Source organism: Ambystoma mexicanum, chromosome 5p (assembly GCF_040938575.1).
Source record: "Ambystoma mexicanum isolate Mex_15411 chromosome 5p, UKY_AmexF1_1, whole genome shotgun sequence".
NCBI lineage: Eukaryota > Metazoa > Chordata > Amphibia > Caudata > Ambystomatidae > Ambystoma > Ambystoma mexicanum.
The window spans coordinates 284,633,438-284,660,418 of NC_090930.1; the positions used below are offsets into that span (position 1 = coordinate 284,633,438).

The following is a 26,981-nucleotide window of genomic DNA, read 5'->3' on the forward strand; positions in this document are numbered from 1 at the left end:
TGAAGTTTATTAGGTCCAAACTAATGGCAAAGCGATTGAGCATGTCACTGCCTAAGTAAAAGGCGGCAGTGACGTCTCGCACAACCCAACAATTATGAACTATGCTCTTGTTGCCTATGGAGATTTTGAGCATACACCTGCTTGGCAGGAGATGTTTGGAATTGGGTGTTTCCAGATCCATTTCCCATTTGTCTATCAGTTTGAATGTGGGAATGGCCGGATCTTTTGGGAGTTGGCGAACATGGCTTCGCTGATGAAGCTCTTACCGTTGTTCACACGCACTCGGGCGAGAATAGAGTCCTTCCCTTCATTTAACTGAACAGGGATGAACAACTGCTGTCCAATATGCTGAATATCAGCCAGGCTTTGAGCTGATTTCTCATCTTTCTGGACTATAGGAGTGGGAATGTCTGATTGTGGATTGGTAAAGAATTTCAGAGTGTTTCCTTTCAGGGTGGAATGCCACCTTAGACTGGAAGGAAGGTTGATTTTCAGAAATAGAGAGTACTCACACCCCTCCCCCCCCCCCCATCACCAGTTTGTTGTCCTACTGCTATTACTGTCATGACTGGAATTTGGTTGTTCTGGAAGTGAAATTCTACTTGGCCAGATTTTTGTTCAACCATGTGGCATGTGCCGTTTAAACTAACATGGTTGACACTCTGTTTTAACTTTATTGGTTGGATAATCTGGGTGCAGAGAACCTTGTTTACACAGTCTATTAGGGCTGACAACCTTCGCAGTAGGTCATTCCCTAGTAAAGAAGGGGTGCCCTCTGGAGTCACAACTATGACCGGTGCTTCACCTTGTGGCGCCCAATTTTAATGTCCAAATCCGCAGTCCCCTCAACGGGAATTTCCTTCCCGTCAAAGTTCTGAAATTGTCCAGGAAGAGAGGTGAGAGGAATTTGGAGATTTTGAGCCACTCATTAGACGGGACCACCACAATTCTTCTGCAAACAAAGAGAATGGTTCAAGTAGAGGGCCGAGGAACGCTCTTCTCCATTTGATAGTCTGAGAGCAGTTTAGCAGTAGGTGTTTCACTGACTCCTTTTCTGATGAAACTTTGCACAGGCGACAATGGTTTGTCGTAAAAAGCCCCCTGATGGCCCGAACTTCGTTAGTTGGCAATAAGTTCAGCCTTGCCCTTAGGAAAGTTGAGCAAAGAGCTCTGTCCAGAAATCTTTTGATTTCAGTCGTGGCGTGCAATTTTTTTGCTTGAGGAGGGAGATGCACTAGTAATTTGTTTTTTTTCTGCAATTGTTTGGGTTTCAATCCAGTCTTCTTGGTCCATTTTCTTTTTGACTCAGTATCTCTTCTGTGCCTGCAATGTTAGCCAGGCTTGTTCTTTGTTTGGTCGCCCATGCAGTCAACATCTTGCAGCTATCGTTATTCATTTCCAGTTTTATCAGGTTGTATAACGGTGGAGATTCAGACATGAGCACTTTCCAGAAAAGGGCCATTTCTCCAGCATGGGGTCTGGCATGGATTCACATGCTTATGAATATTCCCCGTCAGGCTGGGAATCCTCGGTAAAGAAAAAATCAGCATCAGTTTCTGATCTGTCTTTCTTAGTAACCAAACACTGATCTCTGGGTCATGCTGCCCCCAGCCAATGACTGCCCTCTCCCTAAGCCCCGCCTCCGGCAGCCATCTTCAGATTTTTACCGCACGCTCAAGTGTTGGGAGTCCTCGTGCTTTAGCTCTCGAGTTTTTCCTGCGTTTTCGTGCTTTTTCAGGAGACTTTCTCATTTTTCGGTTTAATCGAGCCTCAAGCTCCACCGTTTCTACTTCTGATAACAGGGACCCGTTTCGGAATTCTTCTACGCCCCTCAAGGGTGAAGTTTTCATCGAGTTTACGCTTCTTGGAGGATTCCGGAAGATCTGCGGCCTACCACTACGGACATGGCCAAGGACGAGGGAAGCTCGACGCCCGGATCCAAGCTGTTCAGCTGCTGCCCTGCATGCGGAATACAAAATGTTTTCAAGGAGGACGAGCATTTGCAATGTCTCTACTGCCTTCATGAGGACAAGACGCACGTGGAGAAGGACTGTGCGTTCTGCAAGAACCTTTCGGAACGGACCAAACAAGATCGTCGTTCCCGCCTCGCCGCCTGGCTGGAGAAGGGCACAGCAGGTGAGAAGGCGAAGAAAAAGTCTGAGTGGGCTTCTAAGTCCTCTGAGGGCACCCCGGCGACGGGGGTTCAACAGAAGGCCAAGCACCGCGAGTCTGCGGGCACCGGGAGCGCCGAAAGGTCGGGCTCTTCGGCTGCCAGGCAGGGCGCCACTTCCCCGGCACGTTCAACCACAAGCCAGCGCTCTGGTTCGGGGAAGAGGAAGTCCGAGAACCCGGGTAAGCTGCTGGAGCTGCCCCAGTCGATATCGAAGGGACCCGAGGGGGAGCGAGGCGCTCACCCTCCCCCCAAGGCGAAGGCCCAGGACGCACCTAAGGTGGTGCCGGCTTTGATCCAGCCGGCAAAGGCCTCTATCGAAGTGGTCGCTGTGACCCTGGCTAAGCCGGCTGAGACTACGCCAGTGGAAACGGCCTCTGGGCCCGGAGTATCCCTGCCACCGCAGAGGGAATACTCTTTCCAGCCCATCGTTAAGACCCCCGTGAAGGCCTCGGCGGAAAAAGAAGGGGGGGGCGGTGGCCATTACCCATTACAGACTCGGAATCAGCCTCTGAAGAGGATCTGATGGAAACCGGGAAGGGCCTCAAGGAGAGGTTCATAGGCCTGAACAAGAATTTCGAGAAGGTTCGATCCCAGGGGACGGTTCCCGCTGATGTGATCGAAGATAACGACGATGGCGACGAAGAGGGCCCAGTGGAGCAGCCATCCCGTCCGTCGCAGCCATTACCCGAGCCCCAGGATAGCTCGGCGGCCGTTTTGTTGGCGATCCAATCCTTATGTACTGAGATAAGGACGAGGTTACCACGGACCCCGACGGAGGATCCAGAACCAGGCCCGTCGGGAAGCCCTCCGAACAAGCGGAGGAGAGTCCATCCCGCTCCTCCCTTCGTGCCTGCGAGGCCTGTGGACCCCTCATCCCCCTTGCCGGACCCTAGAGAGGTTACGGCGACGGGGACGGACGACAGCGGCGATGGCACAGCGGACATCCCGTCATCACCAACCCCCACCCCACCCCCCCCCTCTCGGGCTTCTCCACCCGACGAAATTGGCTCCTTTCACGCCATAACCAGGGCATCCGAGCTCTTCCAGCTCTGCCCTGAGGAACAGAAAAAGGAAGGGTTTCTTTACTAACGACGAGAGGCCAAGAGGAAGACGGTCCTCACAGTGCCGTTGCTCGACGACATCTGGGACGAGGGGCTGGCTATCCTCAAGAACCCGTCCACGACACCCGCCAAGAGGGGCAGGTACGAGAAGAAGTACCGAGTCCCCGATTCCGCCCCCTTGTGCCTCAGGGACCAGCCCACGCGGACTCTGTCGTCTCGGCAGCGGCCAAGAAGAAAGCAGCGGGTGCACCGGCTTCAATTTCCACTTCCCCGCCAGACAGCGAGGGCATGAAGTTGGACTCCATGGGACGACGAGTCATGGCGACGACGATTAAGGCAGCCAATGCCTTAGCGATCGTAGCCCGCTACGACAGGGAGCTTTGATTCAAGATGACTTCCTCCCGGACGACAAGAGGGCGGAGGCCCTACAAATTCCACAGGAAGGAGAGGTGGTGTCGGATCACGCCATACCGGTGGCAATGGACATTGCCGATACCGGATTTCGCCAACTGGGCAACGGGGTTTGCCTCAGACGAGGATGGCTCAAGGCGACGGACTTTCGCCAGGACGTCCAGACCAGAGTGTTGGATATGCCGTTCGACGGCAACAACCTTTTTGGGAAGACGGTGGACAAGTCGCTCCGGGCCATCAAGACCGACTCGGAGACAGCCCGGGCCCTAGGGGTACTTCAACAACGACGGCCCTTTCGGAGATCCGGAGGCAGACAGGGTGCCTCCAAGGGATCCAGCGGTGGCTCTTCTACATACTGCCAGGCGGCCCTCTCCTCGTCACAGGAGGCCTACAGAGGTCGCGGCAAGCAGGGGGGAATCCCACCGCCGTCATCAAGGAGGCCAAGGCGGCAAGGCCTCCTCCAAGCAAGACGAGCGGCTGATGTTGGCGTAATTACAGCGTTTCTTGCTCCCTTTAATTCTTTGAACAGAGATTCTTTGGACAATGTCAATGGAGGGCAGCCACGATAACCTGGGGTCGACCGGGCCGCAGGGCCCCGATTTGACTCTGGTCTGTTGTAGGATAAGCTGGCACTCCGCATCCAGCGCCCATCTTCTTCCGTACCACACAAAGGGTTTTCAGACTCCATGTAGTGGTGGTCTGCCAGTCCTGCCCACGGACTGCCACAGATTGCAGCAACTCGACTCCACGGCCGCTCCGCGGATAGTATGGGGTTTTATGGGTCCTCCCACAAACAGGAACACACAGCAACTGAAGAGAGACTCCAGTCTCTGTAGAGAAGGAGATAGTAGACTGACAGACTGCAGCAACTCAAATCAGCTGGGGTTAGTTTTTTGGTTTTGGACACTGATATAAGTGATTTGGGCAGAATTTTGTTTGGAGTCTTGGGAATCTGCAAAGAAAAGGTGGCAACTAGAGATGGGAGAAGTTTTGAGTTCCCCTGGTTCTGGTGCTGGGCTGCCCCCCCTTTTTGGAGGCAGTCACCAGGATGGGTTTGAACCAGGGGATTTTTATGTTGTTGGTTCTGGGGTTGGATGATGGGTGGCGCTAGCTCAGTCCCCACATCTACCCATTCTGGATTTGAATCCTTTGGGACCCATTTCTCTTTGGGAGGAGTTGCCCCATCTCTGAAGGAGAAAATCCGTTTCCTTCAAATTGGAAGACTTGTACCTCCTCCTCATAATGGGTCTGTTTGGGTTCTTTGTTTCTCCTACCCCACCTCTGCTCCTTGGGTGGTAGACTTTCAGGGGCAGCAGAATTTGGTTCCGGTTTCCTGGGTTTCCAGGGGCTTTTTACAAGTGTGGAAGGAAGCTTCCTCCAAGGCTTTACACCCCCCCCTTCCCCTTGTGCCTCCTCCCTGGGAACCGGTGGGTTGTCGGGGTTCTGCCTCTGTCATTGGTCTGGAGCACCAGGTCCGGAGTTTGAGGCATTCTACGCGGGCATGCTCATCTGAGGGTTCTGTTGAGCCCTCAACATGCGACTCAGATCCTGTGCCATATTTTGGACCTGGCGCTCTAGCTTTGACACCCGCTCAGGCTGATACAGGGTTCTCATTTCTCCCCTGGGCTGATCTCGGGAAGGGTAGCTATCCCTTCTCTGATAATACCCCGGGTTTGGAAAATTTGGGTACCCGTCCACCCTTGGCTTCCCCTCTCCGAATTGGGTTGTCTGGGCTCAGGAAAGTGGGGAAAGAAGGATGGATTGTTCTGGGTTTGGAAGTTTTGTGGGTACCTGGGGAAAAAGTTCTGTCTGGGATTTGGGGAATTTCTGCCCTCCTGGGGGAAGCGAGGAGGGAAGTTCCCTTGGTTGGCCCCCCCCCCCCCCCTTGGGCTGGAGGAGTCCACACATAACACAGGATGGGTCTGCTCCCCTTGTAGTCAGGGGAGTGAGGGATCCCATTTGTGGGACTACCTCCTTGGATCACTGTTTGTGACTGGCCCTAGGGCCTTCTGGGCTTGGGATTGCTCTGATTTTGTGCAGGCAGGTTTTTAGGCCCCCCATCTCCAAATCTAAAATGTGGGCAACCTTCACCTCTGCCACCTTAGCAGCAGCAGGGGTGTTGGTTGGTTTGGGGCTTTTAGGATTATTTTTATTTTCTTAGCTTTTGCACCTCATAGATTCGGGTGGCCTGTTCAATGACCCAGTCTAGTGATCTTTTCACATGAAAATCTCTCACTAGCTGGGTCATGATGTACTTTGGTAGGGCGTGGAAAAAAGTATTGACAAATTCTTTGCTGTCCCTGCGCAAAAGCACGCTTTAATTCTTGCACAAATTCTTGTGGGGCCTGATCCTCCCCACATTGTAAGTTGTAGGCTGCCCTGCGAGCCACTTGGGGATTTCTGTGAACAGAAAAATGCTTCAAGATGGACGCCCTATATGTGGACCATCTAGAATGATTTTGGTCCTCCAGCCCCGCAAACAAGTATTCTGATGAGAATGTCCATTGCACATACTGAATACATCTACTGCTGTCTTTCAAATGGAAAGTTTCCATCATCTGCTCAAAGAGCTCGAAGTGCTCCCAAACAGAATACTTAGCGTTCTTATGATAAGGCGTGATGGCACTCCTTCTCGCTTTGATTTGTTTTAAGGGGTCCTTAAGCAAGGCCCTTTTATGCCTTATTGGCCTTCTTGGTTCGGGTAACCCTGGTCCAATCCTCCTCTGACTCAGAGGCACTGCTCCCAGAGGTGCCCGTCTGGTCTTCTAGGTTTTCCTGGATTCTGCGAGCCGGGAATGGCTGGCAGAATGTGGGGACCTAGTCTCCTGTGTCCTGGGGCGCTCAGCAGAGTCTTCTGATTCCTCCTTGCTCCCAGGATTTGATGGGTACCCCCCCCCCCCACTGTCCTAACTGGGCAGGGGTTTTCAGGATGCCCTTAGTGGGCCTACTCTCATGGGGTTCCCCACTAAATCTTACAGTACTTGGGTACCCATACCCAGATGCCCGCCCTTCCATTCCTGGGAGGTGCTGGTCTATGAGCCCCATACTTCTGATTGGATTGAAATCTGTCATCCCCGTGGCCCTGGGCGCATAGGCGCCAGTGGACATGGGGGTGACAGAGTCCAGGGACTGGGAGAGAGGAAGGCCTCTGGTACTAGGGTTCCTGAGGTTATGCTCGGGTGTCTCCCTTTCCCAGCGAACCTCATCTCTATCAGCCCCTGCTCCCTGTTGCCATGCAAGAACCTGAGCTTTATGTTCCTCAATGAAAGCCTTACTAGTCTCTGTCTCTCTTGCATGGCTACCTGCCTGTGGAGCCTGTCATTGTTCTCACAGAGAGCCTCATTTTCTCTGTGCTTCCAGGGTTGTTTTTGAGTACTGGGCCAGTCTTTGCTACAGGAGGGTTACCTCCTGGGTCCTGTCCAGACTGGCCTGGTCCTTCCTTGCTAGAGCCTCTTCCACCCTCCTGGTGTGCTCTTACAATCTTTCATGCTCTTTTTGAAGGTCACCCAGTCCCTGAAGGGCCAGGTGATTTTCTTCTACTTCCTCTTTGAAGTGAGAGACTTCCTGGCCTAAGGTGTCCCTTTCCTGAGCAAGAGCCTGCCTCTGTGCCGCCAGGTCGTCCCTCTGTCTTTGAAGCAGACCAGCTTTCTGGCGCTACTCATCAAATTCTGCCTGGGTATCCAGGACTTTCAAAATTAATTTATTACTTTCCTCTTTCCCTCTGTCTAGTTGGATTTGCAGGGTGGCTACCTGCTCTGTGCATGCCCTGTTGAAATTGATCTGTTGCTCCAGCCTTTTCTGGCTCTGCAGTAGGGAGTCCAAACTGTCTTGGTACTCTTTCTTCAAGGCCAGAACTCTGGTATCCTGTTCCGCCTTTTCCTGCTGCAGGATACTCGGATCCTTTTATTTTGACTATATACTGCCTGCTTTCATTTTCAGACTCCTGGCTCCTCTGCAGCCTCTGCTCAGAAGAGTCCAGATCAATTTGGGCCTTTTCTAATGCCATCAGTTGCCTACTTGCCAGATCTTGGCCTTCAGCATATTTATCTTGTATGGCTCCAATAGATAAATATAGAAAAGCCGCTATCTTTGCAATCTTATTTTGCTCATCCTTGGCCTCAGGGGCCATATATAGTTCGCTCAGGGCCACATGTAAGGGACCCTGGTCTTTCCATATATCTAACCCTGTTGCAGTGATCTGTTGTTTGATTGCCTGCAACCACACATTCTGATCCTGCTCTGTCCATTCACCTCTCACAAATAACTTATGCAAAAGGTGTTCCTTTAGCCATATCTACCAATGTCGCCATTCTGGAAATATTAATTTCCTTCCTGATTTACAGAAGTCGATTTTATTTTTGCAAAACTGACCGTTTCCTTAGAGCGTTCCCTTTTGAGGGGTGCTTTTACGGTGTAACACAGCGTGGTAGCTCAATCAGGATTCATGTATCCTATTAGTTAGCACACTGTGTTAAGCTGTAATAAGTGGTATATCTAATCCCCCAATCTGTGTGGTTTCAACCCAGCACTCCAACTAAGTCGATGCTTAGCGTGGGATGCCCAGCTGGAACCCTTCATTTATATATTTTTATGTCAAAAGTTTTTATTTCTGGATGATGTACCCTTGTATAACGCTCCTCTTTGAATCCCCCCGGTCTCACCGAACCAAGAAGTAGGTTGTTTTGCAAAGTAAAAAGATTTATTTGATGAATTGAATATATATATATATATATATATATCACACTTTTATGAATATGAACAATATCTAGATATCAAACCACTTTAAAAAGACACTATAGTCTAAAAAAAATGACACCCATAAAAAGAGTAAGCTTCTGTGGGTGTTGAGAAAGGTTCCCACTCGGAAGTATTAAGGAAAAATAATCCACCAGTAAAGCAACAAGTTCTGGGGTTGACCCAGGACAGGAAGATTTACCATTTCTATGAACACTGACTGGTTTGAATTTCTTGAGGGTTAACTGCCTTTCATCCTAGCACATCCTTTTATACTCTCCAATGGCAGTGCACATTTTGTGGATTGGTATGATTACAACAGAAAATAAACAGGGCAAAAACCTTTTTTTTTTTCTTTTTTTTAGTTAATTTCAACACAAGTTGTAAGTGGTTTCAACCCAGCACTCCCAACTAAGTCAATGCCTAGCGTGAGATGCCCAGCTGAAACCCTTAATTTATATATTTTTATGTCAAAAGTTTTTATTTCCTAAACCAAGAAGTAGGTTGTTTTGCAAAGTTAAAAGATTTATTTGATGAATTGACTAATATATATATATATCACTTTTATGAACAATATCTAGATATCACACTTATTAATATTTATACATTGATCAGCAATGGGTTATATCACAACAATCAATCTCTTTAATGAATAGGAGTATGGGTGATGAGAATAATGTAGCAGAGAATAACTTTGTGGGTTCAATGAAATGCAATGATATGAAATAATGCAGCACAGAAATAAAACTTGCTATGAATTCAATCAAAGACAATGTAATCACTCTTTCCCTGTTACCACTCAATCTTCCCCTAATATGTAATATGAAGAGGTGAATGAGGGCACACAGGTTTCAGGAATGTACAGCCAACAATGCAACGTCCATCCCAATTCCCCCAGCAAGATTAGAGAACAGGAATGATTTTAAAACCGGTCAGATGCTTTTTAATGTGATTTTGTAATGAATGGGAAAAATGCTAAAATGACTTTAATTCGCTAAATGGGATTCAATACTAGTGGGAGCCGCTTTGGATAGGTCCAGGTAGACACTAGCAATGAGGTTTGAGTTACTGGCAGATAGGAAATTGAATTCAGAGATTGGATGCAAGAAATGGCACTTTTATATGGAATGAAATTGAGCCAAATGCAGAATCGCAGCAAACTTTTCAGCGCGCGAGAAATGCGATTACAGAAATACTATAAGGAGTTGGGGTTATTAGCTAGTTTGAACGCTGAGGATGTTGGCTTCAATTTGACATTTAAATTTCGTTCCTAGCATGTACGGTTCAAAAGTTAGGTTTTAGTAAAGGTCGATTTTTCAGAACAGAGTCAGGATTTCAAATGAGAGATGCGCTGTTGAAGATTACAAACAAGGATTTAACACTAAGGGAGGCTATGAAGATGCGAGATACCAACGGTACAGCCACCAGTCGGAGGCGCCGGTGTCTGATCTTTGTCCGCTGTGACACTTGCCTTCTTCAGCAACTAAATTAGCGCAAAGATGATTTATCACAGTATTATGTGGATGAGAGAAGGATTCAGGATAGACAAACTAGGTCCTACAATACAATCTGGATATGTTGGAATGGGTTGGATGATTACTTAAAACTAATAGATGGCTATGGACAGTTCTATGCTAAATACTCACAACTAGGGCTTTGGAATGGGCCGTCAAGATCTGGTCAAAGGTTTGGACGGGAATTTGCTCGCCACCGGACAGGTCTCAGGCGCTTGGTTCTGCTCTCAGCAAGGCACTCTGGTCTGCACGGCCTATGGTTCTGGATCTGACGGGTCAGTTCTGGACACAGCTCTTCACCGGTTTGGATCTGTGTTCTAGCAAGGGTTCTTGGCAAGAAGCAGCCAAAACAGCACAGCCAGGCAGTTGAATTGGTTGGGCCCCATGGAAGTTTGGGGTTAAAATCAGGTTGCAAGATTCTAAAGGAATCGGCTTTGAGAAGGGTTCAGCTTTTTGGATTGGGCCTTTTGCTTCAGGGTTCTGGAGTCTGGATGGTTCTGGAGTCTGGATGGTTCTGGAGTCTGGATGGTTCTGGAGTCTGGATGGTTCTGGAGTCTGGATGGTTCTGGAGTCTGGGTTCTCCTTCAGAGCGCTTCGCCAGTAGATCAGTGATCGGTGAATGTGTGCCTGTCTTTCTGTGCACTCAACAGTCCCTATTTATGTATTTCTCAAGGGGGTGGGTAGGCTGATTATACTATGCCCAACCCTCTAAGAATCCGATAGGTCAGAGAATTTCCTCTCCCCTGATTTAAGAAGCAACAGTGTGTCATGTTAATGGTCCAGGGAGAAAACCCTCCCCTTTGTTTCTGTACAGTATATCTTATTTTTCACAATATCCCCAGCTGGCTAATATTACATATTTACATCCCAAATTAAATAAGGCACGCATCCGTCAAAGTCCCATCTTCTGGAGCGCTTCGGTTCACAAATGACAGATTTTCGCGCTTTTGGTCGGTTACTCGGTGTCGGTACCAATGTTTCCACATACATGCACATACCATCTGGGCATATTCCTATAAAGTTTCATATTTTTAACATTATCACAACTGCTACCAAGTCCATTTTGATAATTCTGTCTCTGAATATCGTACAGATTCCAGAGTAGTTTTAAACTGTGAGCGACATTTTCATTTTAATAACCTCTAAATTCCATATTTTTACCAGTTCGGCACAATTTTCTATTAGTCTTTTTCTCAAACATAGTTTCTTCAGTTCCCAATCTACATTTTCAGTCTAGCCCCGCCTCCAAGGCTTGGCTGAGCCAGAGATGCAACCTCAGCTTGTTCCTGCCAGGGCTGGTTTCTGTTGACGCCCCAAATTAGCATTCACTTTCAGTTCAAGAATCCCATTGTCTCTGAGCAGAGCTACAGGCCAAAGTCTGCCTCCCAGTTCCTTTCACACACCCCTGCCAGTTTCTCAGCAGAGAAGGGGGGGGGAGATTCATTTGTTGAGTAGGTGTGGAATGTCTCAGTGTGGCTAACTTTACTCACTTTTAAAACACTGTTTAAATAGTCTTGTCCTAAAATACAAATTACATTTTTACAAATATATCCACAAATCTCTTAATTCCAGCATTTTTAAAATATAGTTTTGAATTGTATCCACCTCTATTGCTTTTGATAGGAGTTCTTTTCCATACTTAGATCTTAATGTAGACGTTCAAATGACAGTATGTAAATCGCCAACTTCTGACACAGACGAGCAGCGGTATTGCGCCCATTTTTAACATTTTCCAAGCAAGCATGCTTCAATGTGGATTTTCTTCTGATAAATGTACTTCTGATGACATTGTACTTAGGTGGATTCTTGAAGTAAAGTGATTAACACCCAACAGGGAGGTTGGATCTTTTGTGAGGTTTGGGAACCATGATTTTTGCAAATTTAACAGCCAAGAAAAACTGATTTTCAAGCAGCTCTGTGTTTCTCTTGGCATGCAGGACTGCTTTTTCTCAAATAGTTTCATTTTTCTCTGTGGGCAGCCAAATGATCAGTTTTGGCAGTGGTCTCCTGTGTTACCACTGACCTAGGCAAAAGTGGATTGGCGGGCAATTGTTCAGGTTTTCCTGCGCACTTCTGGGTGATTTTTAGCACGCATAATGCTTTCAGGCGGTCATTCTGATTTTCCTGATGCACACAGCGCACAGTAATGTTGGAGGGCCTGGATTAGTGGGTTAAAACATCCCACAAAGTATATTTTGTGGCAGACCCCCCACAGCCCCACCACTTATTGCCCCCATTAATTATAAACCTAACACACCCCCCCACATATATTTGCATTGAAATTCAGCCCAAAAAACGTTTTTACCTCCGCTTTCTGCTGCGCAGAATTCAATGCATACCCATTTTGTGTCCTGCTACTTGATGCTTTCTCTGTGGAAGCAGGCACCACCATGCAGTACGGTATACTTAAGTTCAATATTTAATAAGTGTTGGAGCAGACAGCTGTACACTGCCGCAGACCGTGTACAAACAACCAAGACCAATGGGCAAATGTTCTGCCTGCTCCCTTGCAGACAATTGCTTCTGCTAATGTTGCATTGAAATTCATCGTAATTGTGATGCTAAAGAAGACCTAGCTTCACTGTAAATGCATTTAAAACAACGTATTTAATGCTGAGACTGAAAGAATGATGTCCAATCATTTCAGACTAACGGTCTTTCGTCAGGGACTGTCTCTGTTCAACATCTAGAATAACCTGTGTCTAAAAACATTCTTATCGACTGCTCCAAACGTCAAAGAATCTCTTGCACCCTAGGGGACTGATCAGGACAATACCTGCAGGGGGTTTACCTAATCGTATTTGGGGAGTTAGTTGTATGGTGCAGAGTCTTTTGGGACAACTCATCATGGCCCATTTTGAAAGCCCTGTCGGGCTCGGAAGGTAAATCTGCTCCAGGTTAAGTTGGTTCCAATTCCCCCATGGATAAGGCCTTGTCATCCATGTTCAGCACTCGTCCAATGGGAACAGACAGGGCATGGTCTGTTACCGCATTTATCCAGAGTCTGCATTCCATCCAGTGTCTGCTGCTGCTTTTTTGAAATGCTCAGTTTTCCCCATGCTTATGTCACACTATTTGAGTGGTAGCATCTTTTCATTGACTTGCCTCATATTCAGACTCTCCTATATAATACACCACCAACCCCCATCTTTGGTTGATTTGAATTTCAGTACAAATGAAAAGAAAAACAGATTTCTATTCTATAATTCATGGTAGCAACCTGCCATCTCGTTGAAACATTTATTACGGTTTTCCTCCAGCCTAGGCACACATATTGGCATGCAGCATGACTGTGACATATTTATGAATGAAGTTCTGAATAGTTATTTAATATAGAAAATTAGAATTTATGCTTATTGGAAGACGAGAATGTGGCTGTTATAAGCCAAACTTGTTTCTGTATGTGAATAATAGCAAATTTATGTATTTAAACTGTATACAGGATCTTGTGCTTTACAAGGGGAGTCATGCAATAGCTCTTCAGAGGCCCCTCTGGATCCATTAGTCCATGATTGATCTGGCACTATGACTGGTACCTTTGCCTCCATTAAGGCAGAAAAGTGGGCTGCGCCTAATGGAAGGAGAATCCAATCACCCCCCGGACTTTGTACTTGCATGGTGAGGGCTGTTAGGCAGAATTGCATGCAGTACCCTCAGGGACCACCACATACAATTAGGACTACAGGTGTAAGCAAAACCAACCTTTGGTATAAGTCTGTACTACACAGTCTTGTGGTAGCGAGCTGAGCAGCCAGGCTTATCTCTTGAGAATGTGAGCAGTAAATCGAGTTACACACAGGTCTTACAATCACAGTGGTTCAAGTAGAGACTTATACTTTCTTGGTAAAACACTTATAAATGTATTACACAATCATTTAGAAAACATTCACTAGAGATAGGCAACTTAATATTCTACACAAATCTACTTCAACACAAAACCAATAAGTTTCTGAAAATGGGAGCCATAGGGCATTTCAATCACTTTAAATGGGAAGGCAAAGGCACAAGTTAATAGAATAGATCACAAATACTTTCCTAGGCAGTGCAAATAGTTTCAGTTCATTAGAGGACTCAATTCAGTTCAATAGGCTTAGGCCAACGTCCATGGGCTAGTGTCTTGGATAGGAAAGAACAGTTCTTGTAGTAAACGGTAAAGTCTTTGCCAAAGTTCTTAGAAGTAGTTGGTACGAAAAAGAATAATTTGTTGGGTCACAAGCTGATTAGGCCTGCAAGTTGGGAAAGTTCCGCAAACTTTCACCGCGAGAGGTAAGTTCTCTCAATTGGGTTAGCACAGTACCGATAAAATGAAGAACAAGATGCAGCTGAAGATGTTGGTTACTGTCAGTTCCTGCAGATCTCACTGTTCCTGAGCCTCAGTCGTGGGGACAAGAGGGAGGACGCTGGGGGACTCCTGCACTGCACGGTATCGTCGAAAAACGCAGACAAAATGGAGTCACTTCAGTTCCAGTAGCTGTAATTCAAGCACACAAGCTGGTGTCCCTCTCCCTGGTGAATCCTAACCAGCCTTGAGAATGGTTTCCCGGTGGCTTACGAGTTGATTGGTCCCACCAACTCAAAGGAGTAGTCCTTAAAGGGGCTTCTCAGTCGAGATGAATTTGCCAATTCGGACCTGCAGCAGGGCTTCACCGGGCAAACAAACAGTCCAGTGGATGCAGCAGCCGTCCTCTTCCAGCTTGTCTTCGGTTCTTTCGCACCATTGGTCGACTCTGCTTTCCAGTTCACGAGACTTGCCTTTTAAACAGTTTTCTCCCTTTCATTCCAGCCTAGCTGCCACTCACACAGCAGGGTGGCTGCCCTTGCCAGACAGCCAGCCGATCACGCCAGAGTGCATTTGGGTCTAAGCACAGGGAGTTTCGGCAACCCCCCTCACTTCCTGACCACCCCAGACACTCGGACGCCAGAGGCGGTCTTCAGTCCTGAAGCCCGCCAAAGGCATATGGACAAAGGACCAAACCTGGTTTGGTGCGCAGAGAGAAACACGAGAAGGACCTTTCCAAAAAAGAAATGGCGAAAAAGGACCGGGACCGGTTTAACCAAAGGGGCTTAAGGCGGCATCTTGAAAAACATGGCTTGCGCAATTTTTAGCTACCGGTGTTCGCGGTTGGGAAAAATCATGTTACTTCATTGTAAAACCACTGCCACCAGCCATTTCGATAGAAAAGGGTAGCATTTGACTGCTACATGAGTTTCTAGACACAGGGGATACTAGGTAACCCGTCCAGCACTCTATAGGAAGGTAGTGTGTGCTGGGTCTAGGAATTTAAAAAGACTGGTAAAGTCAATTTAACCTTCTATTCTCTGGGAAACAGTTTATCCCAGAGAGGGTCTAAAACACATCTAAAAGACATCCCTGTGTCACTGCACTGAAGGTGCTGTGTGACACTCATAAAAAATGATGCCTATGGAGTTATCTAAAACTCCATAACCAAAGAAAATATAGACCGAAAACGAACAGAATTAAAAAGTCCCAAAGTTTATCAAAAGAGCTGGAGGGCTCTAAGGTGGGAGGAATTGGCACATTTATGAGAATCCTTCCTAACAAGGGCTTCTTTACTCAGAAATACTGTTTCACTTGCTTTTATATAAAATACATTGTCATATTACAACTACAGTAGTGAAATGCCTATACATATTTTATTATGTAAATTCGCAATGTCGTCTTTGCAACCTTTTAATGCAACCTTTTAATACATCCACTAGTCTCAGTTAAAAGAAAATGTCATCTGTTAAGGGTAGTTTCTCAGTTTTGAAGATTAGAATCTGCATTCAGGTCACTTTGTTTACAGCAGAAAGGTGCTTATTTGGCAAACATGGCAAGTTCCAATGAAATCGCAGGATATTTCAGTTGATGTCTCACTTTAAAGTGTATTTCTGTGAAACAGGCCATGTTCTCCTGAATTACATTTTTGACATGTTTGAATCTTGGTATTTTTGGATGTGTAGTTTAATGATTGGTAAGGTGTGAAGCAGTAGCTGTTGAAATGTAATGCTGCTAGGTATCTCAAATTGTTGTTCCAGTGTGGCAGGCACAGTCCTCCATAAATAGTGTTTTTACATTTGATCTTTCAGTATTTCATTCTAACATATCTACACTTGGGAATCACATAAGGCATTCTCCCAGCACCCCTCTGCTTTAAATTGCAGCCGTCTCCATTTACCCTTGTTACCCTTAAATATAATCTTAGAAGTATTCCCCAATCATACTTTTGTTCCTAGGTGTTGCCCCAACAACATTCATGATTGTGCTTATGGGGGTGCCCCTCCAATTTGAATAGTAAACTTAATTTTGGTCCTACAGTGGGGACACAGAGGAGCGCAATCTACCCACCTCTGCATTCCCTTTGGTACCCATCATTTTATCTTGTTCCTTTGTAAGGCTAGGTAAAGCCCCTTCCAAAAGACAGCCACTCCATATGAAACTGGCCTGGGGACAGGAATCGAAGGGCACACCCATTCACAAAAATCCTTGGCTTCACACCCAGGGTGCTGCATGTTGAAGGGCTTTTTCATCCTATTGAGAAGGGAAGAGGGTGGGGCTATTGTAATCAGACGGAGCTCTTTACAACTGTAGGAAGGTTCTACTATCTTGTATCTCTTACTTTATCTCCTTCCAGTCACGTCCGCTTCCTATAGTGCAAAGCACTTAGGGTGTGATGTCTTTCAAGAACTGGGATTGGAGCCCCCTATAGCAGGCTAGCTTTAGTCCAATTGCCTGTGCGCGTTTGCCTTTCAAAGAAGGGTTCTCACGCCACTTATTTGATTCAGTATTGAACATAAACCTGAGGAAGAATTCATTGGACCTCTTTTGGGACAGTTAATCTCAAGTCTGCCAGTGAGGTTAAGACTGAGTATCCAAGGCAGAGACCAGCTCCGTCTTCTAACCATCCCCAGAGGCATTTGGGAAGACCTGCCGCTCTGCCAGCTACAACCGTATCCCGGACCGCACCGTGTTGTTGGACATGTACAGGTACGGCCCAGCCTCCCTAGTGCTTTAGAGAACGAAAACAAACAAGAACTAAAATGTATCCTGGAGCACATGGATTGTGACTCGCGGCAACTAGAGGAACAAGACTGGCAGGAAGCCTGTGTTCCCACAGCCGAAACCAATTTAAGCCATGATTCAAGCCCTTTTGGTGCCTTGACCTACAGTAATCTACAGAGCTGTTGGTACTATACCTCCTGATCCACCGTACCATGTGTTCAAACCTGTTTGTCTGCACCGTTCTGGCCAAGCACATTGTTGCCTTGACTGAAACATCATGCTCATCATTCGATCTGCTGCCTTTGGAATGTCAGCATCTTTGATGCCGATTTTGCCATTGGGAGTCGATTCAACCCTGGTGGTCCAACAAACCCTGACTATTGAATGTTGCATCGAGCTGCTCAAACCAAACGCAGCATCGAGTCACCAGCTCCTTCACTGTCAAATAGACCATTAAACTGATCCTATTGGCCTTTACGATCCGCAGCTCCTTAATGGTCCGATTGAACCGATCCAGTAGAATCGCACATCCAGTCTCCAGCATCTTCGCAGTCGAACCAACCCTTGTAGCCCTTACAATTTTCTCTTCTCCAGTATTGCGTTCAAAACGCAGCGAGCATCCGCTTGAACCATGCTCTACACCGCTCCCAACCTAGAATGTGACTGCTACTGCTGCAGCTCGAGCCTGAAGCTCATCTTTGCAACTGTCTTCTTTGAACCACCTGTTAAACCACCAACATTTTCACTACATATCTTAATCAGCTGCTGACCAGACCCTGGGGATCCTTCGAACAGCGCATCAACGTTGTTTAGCTTGAATTGCGCATCCAGATATCAGCTGCTTGACTGACGGTGGCGGCAACAAACCTAAGCTCGACGCCTGGTCAACGCAGCCGACAGTCCAACCGGATTCAAATTGTTGGAACAGCACCCAGAAGCCTGGTTCAATGCTGAAATGCCAAGATGTCAAGGTACTACTGATTCTTAACTGCCACCAGGGTCAAGTTGTGGGCCCTAGAGACTGGTTAGGTCACTAATTCCCTTCTTACCTTCAAGAAACATATTTCATAAGTATCTTGTGGTGATTACTTGACTTGGACCCCTGATTCGTTACTCAGTGCTGCATTGTGCTTTCTTTGCTTATTGTCCTTTCCGCAGGGATGGGTTTTGTGTAGAGTTTTACTAGTAAGTTATTTTTGCAGATGGTGTGTTAAAGTATAACTATGTTAATAGAACTTTGATTGCGACATTCTCTTTATTTTGAATTTCCCCCTCTTGAGAGAATAGTCTTTCCTTTGCCCAGGTTGCCATAAAGTGAAGGAGGTATACCACTTGACTGTGCCAGTTTTACCTCTGATTGGGTTCACTGTAGGTTTGTAGAAACGTGAGGGCTGAATAGTTGGTTTATTTACTACTCACCCCTATACTCTGAAGAGCAGAAGTCATTTCATCATAGTGGCTTCCTTTCTCGGGTGCCAGTGATTCCTTCAGCTTCACCGGGCTCTTATAGTGGTAGAATCGCAGAGCCGCCCAGGCTTAACTCTTAGGAAGTGAGAAAGGATACAAGACACACTGTTAACAAATACCCAATGAGTGATTGGCCACACACATTTTATAAACATATTTTCTTAGACCATGCAATAGATAAAACTATGCTAATAGGCACGTTAACTTTTCAAAACAGATTTGCAGCGCTGTATCTGGTAAGGAGCTTGTTTTCAAGCATTCTTAAACCTGCATTCAAATCTTTATTGGAGAAAAAAAATGCAGTTGCAGGCAGTTAAAATGCTTATCCTATCTAGGGCAGTGAAGTGTTCCTAAAGAGACACTTGTATTGGAAGAACTAAACCACCCCCACCCACACGATAGGAAAAGCCAGCTGCAGAAAGGAATGACGACAGCACTGCTGAGTCAGTAGACTAATACTCTACTTACAAGAAGTTCTGCAGCAGGTGGTGTTGTGGTCTCTAACTGTTTTTTTTAGCCGGCTTAGTGGTCCAATGATCACACTGGTGCAGAACGATCCCAAGAGACTGAGGGACGATTATTGAAGTTTCTGTACCCCTGGGATCAAGAGTCCAAGCCAGAGGAGCAGAAAGGCAAAGCAGTTGTGCTTGGCAATGCCGGTTTTCTCTGGTTTCTTGATCAGTGTTCTACTTCAGTGGATGAAGTCTGCTTGAAGCAGGGCGATTGTTCGAGATTTGCACACATGGACACACCGGGGGAAGGAGGGGATGGACAGACACAAGAGTAGGACCAGGGGTGTTTACCTGCTGTCATTGAAAATTCATCTCCGGTCCAGGTGGCATGGAGATTCCTCTGGGTTCTGGCAGCACTGGGAAGGGGCTTCCGGTTCTGGATCCAGTGATGGAGGCAGTCTGGAGCTTGGTGGAGACTGGGCAGGAGATGATCTAGTTGTACCCAAAGGATCGGGGGGCTGGGAGGGGAAGGAGCGTTGATCTATTCCTTCAGGCTAGCACGGTCTGCACAGGCAGTTTTCTCGTTGTGGCAGCAGGCCATCTAGGTAGGCCCAGTGAGTGGGTCATGGGGTCTGCTGTTATGCTCTCGGAAGGCAGTTAGTGGGCACAGAACCCAATTGCACACCATGCATCATTCAAACAGGCAGCCACTGGCTGACCATCCCTCAAAGCACACCCAGCAACAGCTCTTGGACACAAAGGAAAAAAAAATGGACACTATCCTGGAATCTGCCTATAACTGGATTCAGGCTAGCTACAACCCCAGCCCTTTTATCCCTTGTACCTCTGTATGAGTCATGTGGCTCCTGAGTTTTTCAAGGCACACTGGCTACCTCATGTTTGTCACACAGGACTCCATCCAGGTAAAGTGATTTTCTTTACGCTATGAGCTATTTTGCACAAAGAAACGTCTCTCTCCAGCCTAGCTACATGCCGGCAGAGGAGAACTTTTCGGAATAATTTAGCGTACCCTGGCATTAGGAGTCGGAGGAATCCTAAGGCAGGGCACAAAAACAGAACCTTTCGGTCCGGCTTTGAACGAAGACCCAAACGCCTTGCTCAAACATCATTTCCACCCATCAATACTGTGTACTGTTAATTACCAAAAATGCAGTCGTATGTAGCTCTTGTTAACTCTAGGGGTGACGTGAAGTGGATTTTTGTTTTTTAATAATGCTATATTTTTTACAACAAAAAAACCTTTGGTGAAAATGATGCTCATTGTGGCCTTTTTTAGGTGGAATATATTGAATACCTGAGTCGGAGAGTCAGTACCGAGATGGGCCTCAGGGAGCAGCTTGATATTATAAAAATCATCGATCCCACAGCCCAGATTTCACCAACAGATAGTGAGTTCATCATTGAACTGAATTGCCTGACAGATGAAAAATTAAAACAGGTGAGGTATTGTTTTTGTCCTACTTTACTTGTCAATTTGGTATGTTAATGTGTTCTGGGTTTTAGTTGATGCTTTTTTAAAATTCTTGTGTATGCCCTTATGTACAATTTTATGATTTGGAAAGGTAAACATTAAAATGATTTGCATGTCAACACCAATTACACCCATCTCCTAGATATGTAACCATGGCCAATTAAACCTTTAATGTGAGCATATTCTGCTGTTTCACAGCACTCTTTAGCTTAGTGATTTGGTTTTCTTACCATCCATTTGGTAGGATAGTTATGTTTATGTAAAACCTGGCGTTTGTGTATTTTTCAGTAGATGGTTATTCTTATTTTTCTATAGTGGCACTATCATTTTTCAAATGAGAAATAGGCTAATCCTTGGCATTAAGTGCACACTGTACATTTTGATCATTTTACTGAAGACCATTTCAGACAGGTTTCACTGAAAATATAATGGCGAAAAAATACAGAATTTTATTTTTTTTAATATTGGGGTGGAGGGGGAGGCTCCCAAACTCCTGTTTTTCTATACTTGTAACAAACCCCACCCCATCCCACTCATTTTAACACCTTACCCCACTCCCCATATATTTTACAATTTGCTGTATTTTTTCGGTATTCTGGCTTTCAGATAGAATTTACCTCTATTTTGTTTTCTGTAAAATTACTGGGTACCATTTGTTTGGTCTTGCTATTGTAAAACTGGAAATCTAGATTCCTTCAATGCATGATGTAAACTGTGCTATGTAATCCAGAGAGTTAATTAAGTGTTACTTACAATTCAAGGTGAGAAACTATATTAAGGAGCATGGACCACGCCAGCGAACAGCACGAGAGAGTTGGAAGCGAAACAGCCATAGCTGTGCTAGTACTAGTGGGGTGAGTGGTGCCAGTGCTGGCAGCAGCAGTGCAAGCATGGTTAGTACTGCAAGCAGCAGTGGATCCAGTGGAGGCAACTCAGCATCCAATTCCAGTGCCAACATGAGTCGTGCTCATAGTGACAGCAATTTGTCTGCTACTGCTGCAGAGCGAATCAGAGATTCAAAGGTAAATAAAGTGTGAAATATGATGGCATTTAAACTTTCTGTATCTCCCCATAATACATGTCTTTGCTTTCACTTTGAAAGTACTTCACTAATTGAAATATGGCCTTGTACTCTACAGGAGAACAGAAGTGTCTTAATATTGTTGTTCTTGGTGTTGCAAGAGTATTGTCTGTCTACTGATAAGAGGAGTGTGCTTTATAGTCAGAAATTGGTTTCATGGGCAGCCAGACCTATTGCCACTGGCATTATTGGTCGCTACTCCTTAAAGCTGTAAATAGGAATGCTACAATGTCTTAATTTCCTACATGTTTCCAGATTTCCAGATGTACCTTTATTCTACTACTTAACTATTCTGTAGGCTTTAATATTTCCTGATAACGTTGAAACGTTAAACTCCAATAGTGTATAGCTTGAGCAACTAGATGGCCTCTCCCCTACCGGTCTCTGGATCACATCAACCTTAGATTTTAATATTTTCCGTATCCACACTTGGCATTCATTATGAATAATATGGGCATAAATGACTAATTTCAAAACCATAATGCTACAAAGCAGGGTTAGGCAGAAAGACCATGTTTTACCTCATGTGGAGCTCCCTGTCCTTTATGCTGGTTTTCTGACTTGTATTTCTCCCAGTCGGCTTAATCTCGGGGTTGGCCAGTGTGACTGTTCGAGGCGATTGGGTCCTCAAACGTATTCCAGATCTATGACCGTAATCCCCACAGCTGTGCTGCTTCGGAAAATCCTGCGTCGATGATGTCGATACGCTGCCCTCGAGGACCTCCGCCGACGTCACTGGATGTTAGAAGTAGGACGCACGACGCCCGTAGCCTCAGTTCTGTTTTTTTCCAAGAACGTGTTCGCTTCAGGAATCTCGGCGCGCCTCGACTCTTTGGAGTTTGTTTCTCGGTTCTTCGAATCTGTTCGTTTTGTGGAGTTTCTTCTTCGTGAAGGATGTCTACCTCATCTTCCACCCCGCGTCCGGGATTTAGGAAGTGCGGGGACTGTGGGTCCAAGATGTCGCTTACGGACTCGCACAACGCCTGCCTCTGGTGCCTCAGGGAGGCCCATGACACGGATGACTGTCTCGACTGCCAGTCGCTCCGGTCTAAAGCCTTGCGGGAGCGCAAGAAGTTGTTACCGGTAGGTAAGGTGTCTAAGCCACGGAAGTCGATGTCTGCGGGGCTTTCGACGGACGATTCGAGAGGCGACTTTCCCTGTCGTCGTCGGAAGTCCAGTAGGTCTCGGTCTCGGAGTCGGTCCTGCCACTCCTCTGCCTCTTCGAGGCACTCCCGGAAGCACCGTCATCGGTCGTCTTCCGAAGACTCCGCCCATCGGCGGGTCGCTTATCTACCAAGCAGGCGATGCCGGAGGAATGGGCTTCCTTCGGGAAGAACATGTTAGCGATTCTCGAATCGCAGGGCACCGGTCCGTCCGCGCCTCCAAGTGGGGTCGGTCGTGATCGGTCGAGAGACGCCGCTCGCACGCCTTCGGGTGGTCAGCACGATTCGCGGGAGAGGTCCTGCTCGGACAAGGGGAATCGTTCTCGTCATGCCCGGTCCAGGTCCTCGACGCGCTAGAGACCGTGTGAACCTGTGATGTCTTCGAGGAAGACGTGGACGCCGGTGGCGCCGAGGTGGTAGACGGACTCTTTCGAGGCCCCGCCTCCGAAGAAGTCGACGGCACCCAGGCTGTCTAAGGACACGCTCAGGGCTCCGGCCTCAAGGCCTGTGTCGACGCCATCGATGCTGTCGGCGCCTTTCGAGGCTGTGTCGACAGGGTACCCCGAGGCTCGGTGGAACCCCCTAGAAAGGCTCTGGCCAAGGTCAAGCATGGCTTTGGTTCATATTCTGTGCCTTCTTACCGCCATCTTGAGTTTATTTCAGAGGTGGATGAGGGCTCTGATGATGGCATGGTTCCTAATACGGTGCCAGACGAAATTCTCTCGGGCCCTAGCCAATTTGAGGAACTGAGTCAGTCCCTGCACGATGCTAGTGGGCTGGACACCTCTTTTGTAGGCCTGAGCCTGGCACTCATGCCGACTCCTCGTACCGGCGCCTTATGTCGAGGGTCACCGAGTACTTGGGATGGTCTGCTCCCCCGGGGGAGTTTCTTCATTATGACCTTACAGATAGCCTTGACCTTGGTCCACCAACTGACCCGGTACCGCCGTTTCATATGACTCTATAGAGGAGGGTGGCGGCAGCTTGGACTGCTCCGGAGAGTCTCCCGGCAGTGGGCAAGTCTTTGCCGCTAAAAAAAGCCCAGCCAGTAGCAACCCCTGCTACTTGTCCAAGCACCCCACTACGGAGAGTTTGGTGGTGCAGGCGGCTACGGCCCAGGCAAAGCGGGCGTCGTATCCTACCATCCATCCTGATAGGGACGACGAGCGTTTTGACAGCTGGGCGAAGAACGTGTTTTCTTCAGGGGATATGGCGCTTCAGGCGTCCAACTCCTATGTGCCTTGTCACGTTTCACGCACCCTTACTCCGTATGTGCCTTGTCACGTTTCACGCACACTCTGTGAAACTGTTTCCTTAGCGGCTGAACATATTCCCGAAAGGGACGAATGGAATGGTTTCCTTGCCATGGTTCAGGATGGCAAGGATGCCATGTGTGAGGCCATTCAGTCGGGTTTTGACATGGCAGATTGCGTCAGCCGGTCCATGGCGGAGAGCACCGTGATACGTAGGTTTGCGTGGTTGCGGAAGTCGGGGATTGCTCCTGATGTGCAGGCCCGGCTCCTCAACATGCCCTTTGACGGGGAACATCTTTTTGGCAGCAAGGCTGACGAGAGCCTTGAGGTTGCAGACCTCAAAAGCTGCAGCGAAGTCGTTGGGCGCTGCAGTTCGACAACCTCTGCCTTTTCGTCCTAGGGGACAGCAATGGAGGGGAGGTTCCTTTCATTATTACTCGTCCTTTGGTAAAGCGAGAGGAGCTGCCAGTCAAAGGGGCCACCGTAGGAGTGCCAGAGGTGGAAAACAAGGTACTTGAGGTGCCAAGGCCGCTTGGGCTGTTGCCACTTTGCCCTCAGGCAACGCCGCAGCTGCTTCAGCTCAGTCATGAGGCCATGTCCCATGGTTCGCCGGTTGGGGGAAGGCTGGCGCAGCATCTTACAGAGTGGCGCGCCATTACTTCAGATGTGTGGGTTCTGGAGATCATAACCCATGGCTACGGTCTTCCTTTCCGGCAGAGGCCTCAAGACAATCCACCGGGGAATTTCTTTGAAGAGTCCGGATCCGCTCCTTGCACAGGAAATTCATTCCCTGCTGGAGAAAGGCGCCATAGAACTGGTGCCTGTAGTGGAGAGGAACAAGGGATGGTATTCCCCTTATTTTTTCATTTCCAAGAAAGACGGGGGGCTTGAGACCCATCATGGACTTGTACGGTTTGAACAAACTCCTCAGGAAGTTCAAGATGTTTACTCTCTCTCAAGTCCTCCAGGCCCTTCAACTTCAGGACTGGTTGGTGTCTCTCGACCTCAAGGACGCTTATTTTCATGTGCAAATTCATCCAAAGCACAAGAAGTACCTGAGGTTCGCGGTTGGCGACTTGCACTTTCAGTTTCTGGTCCTGCCATTCGGATTGCCCTCCGCCCCGAGGGTTTTCACCAAGCTCATGGTAGTGGTGGCAGTGCACCTCAGGAAAGGGGGGGGGGGATTCACGTCCACCCCTACCTGGACAATTGGTTGATCAGGGCGCGCTCTCCCGAGCAAGTCCTGGATCATCGGTCAGTCACCTGCCACTCCCTCCACAAACTGGGCTTCTCCCTCAACTTGAAGTCCCATTTGACACCAACTCAGAGGCTCCAGTACATCGGAGCAGTGCTCGACATGTCCCTGGAGCAGTGTTTTCCTCCCCCAGGTGAGGGCTCATCACATTCAGCAGATAGTGCACAAGTTTCAGCTTGCCCAGAGTCTCCCTGCGTTAGAGTTCTTGAGATTGCTCGGCCTCATGGCATCCTGCATTCTTCTGGTGCCGGAGGCCAAGTTGCGGATGAGATCTTTGCAATGGGCACTGAAACTCCAGTGGTCTCAGTCCTCCAGCAGGATGTCGGACCCTGTTCAGGTGCCGTCCTCGGTCACCCAGGACCTTCTGTGGTGGGCCGTCGAAGACAATCTGATGAAGTGGGCTCCATTTTGGCTACCCTGGCCGGAGGTGACGATCGTGACGGGTGCATCTCACGGGATGGGGAGCTCATGCCAACGAGTTGAGTCAGCGGTCGTTGGTCTCCATCGGAATCCAGACTCCATATCAATCTGTTGGAGCTGAGGGCCGTCAGGCTAGCCCTGAAGGCTTTTCTGCCGACTGTGCGAGGGAAGAATGTCCTGATCCTGACGGACAACACAGTGGCCATGCACTACCTCAACAAAAAGGGGGGGGGCAAGGTTACTTCATCTGTGTAGGGAGGCGATGCAGCTCTGGTTCTGGGCAATCCAGCAGGAAGTTTAGATCTCGGCAGTTCATCTTGCCGCAGACGAAAACGAGACGGCGGGCGCTCTGAGCACGCAGAGCGCGATCTCTCACAAGTGGGAGTTGGCTCAGGAGATTCTCCTGGAGATCTTTGCCCTTTGAGGGACCCCTCAGGTGGATCTCTTCGCCTCCAGTGTCAACCGGAAGTGCGAGAGTTTCTGCTCGTGGGAATTTCCTCTGAAAGGAGCCTTAGGAGACACGTTCGTGGTGGAGTGGTCATTCCCACTGCTGTACGTGTTTCCTCCAGTCCCCTTCATTCCGCAAGTGCTGCAGAGGTTACGGAGGTTCGGTTCCCGGATGATCCTCATTGCTCTGGCGTGGGCCTGGAGGACGTGGTACCCGGACCTTCTCGACTTGTCCATCTGCCCTCCACGTCGTCTTCCCTACCGAGACGATCTGCTCTCACGGGAGGGGGGGGGTCAGGTTCTCCATCCAGAGGTCAGATCCCTCAACCTTCACGCTTGGTTTCTGAAAGGTTGAGGTATAAGGATTGGGACCTCCCTGAAGACGTGATGGAGGTGTTGCTCTCGGCCAGACAGCCAGCAACAAAGTCCCTGTACCGTTGCCGTAAGTTCTGCGACTGATGCAGGGTTAAGAATGTGGATCCTTTTGCATGTGACATTCCCATGGTTCTGTCTTTTTTGCTTTCTTTGGCCCACAGGGGCCTTCAAGTGGGTACCATTAAAGGTTACCTGGCTGCGCTGTCCATATTTAAGCGCTCGTCTGAAGAGTGTTCCTATTTTAAAATTCCTTTGATTTCTCAGTTTCTGAAAGGGCTCACTAATGTGTTCCCTCTGTAACCTTTCCAGGTGCCCGGTTGGGATTTGAACCTTGTTCTCAAGTTTCTGATGTGCTCCATTTGAGCCTTTGCATTCATGCCCTTTGAGACTGTTAACTCTTAAAACTGTATTTTTGGTTGTGGTCACTTCCGCCCGCAGAGTGAGTTGCAGGCACTTTCGGGTAAGCCACCCTTCACTGTGTTTCATAAGGACAGGGTTGTCCTTAGTTCGTCCTTCCTTTCTTCCAAAGGTGGTGTTGGAATTTCATTTAGGCCAGAAGAAGGTTGTTCAGGCGTTTTATCCTCCTCCACATCCTGGTAAGGAAGAGGAGAGGCTCCATAGGCTTGATCCTAGGAGAGCGTTAAGCTTTTATATTTCACGCATGTCCCGGGTCAGAGTGG

The 26,981-nt window shown here is 47.8% G+C and overlaps 1 protein-coding gene across 1 annotated transcript in view; it reads left to right on the forward strand.

Moving 5' to 3' along the window:
- FAM199X (family with sequence similarity 199, X-linked) overlaps positions 1 to 26,981 on the forward strand; it is a 159,579-nt gene that overhangs the window by 75,836 nt on the left and 56,762 nt on the right. The window contains exons 4-5 of the mRNA XM_069612723.1: positions 20,113 to 20,274; positions 21,069 to 21,329. Of these exons, the coding sequence (XP_069468824.1) occupies positions 20,113 to 20,274; positions 21,069 to 21,329 (423 nt within the window). The remainder of the gene's footprint in view (positions 1 to 20,112; positions 20,275 to 21,068; positions 21,330 to 26,981) is intronic.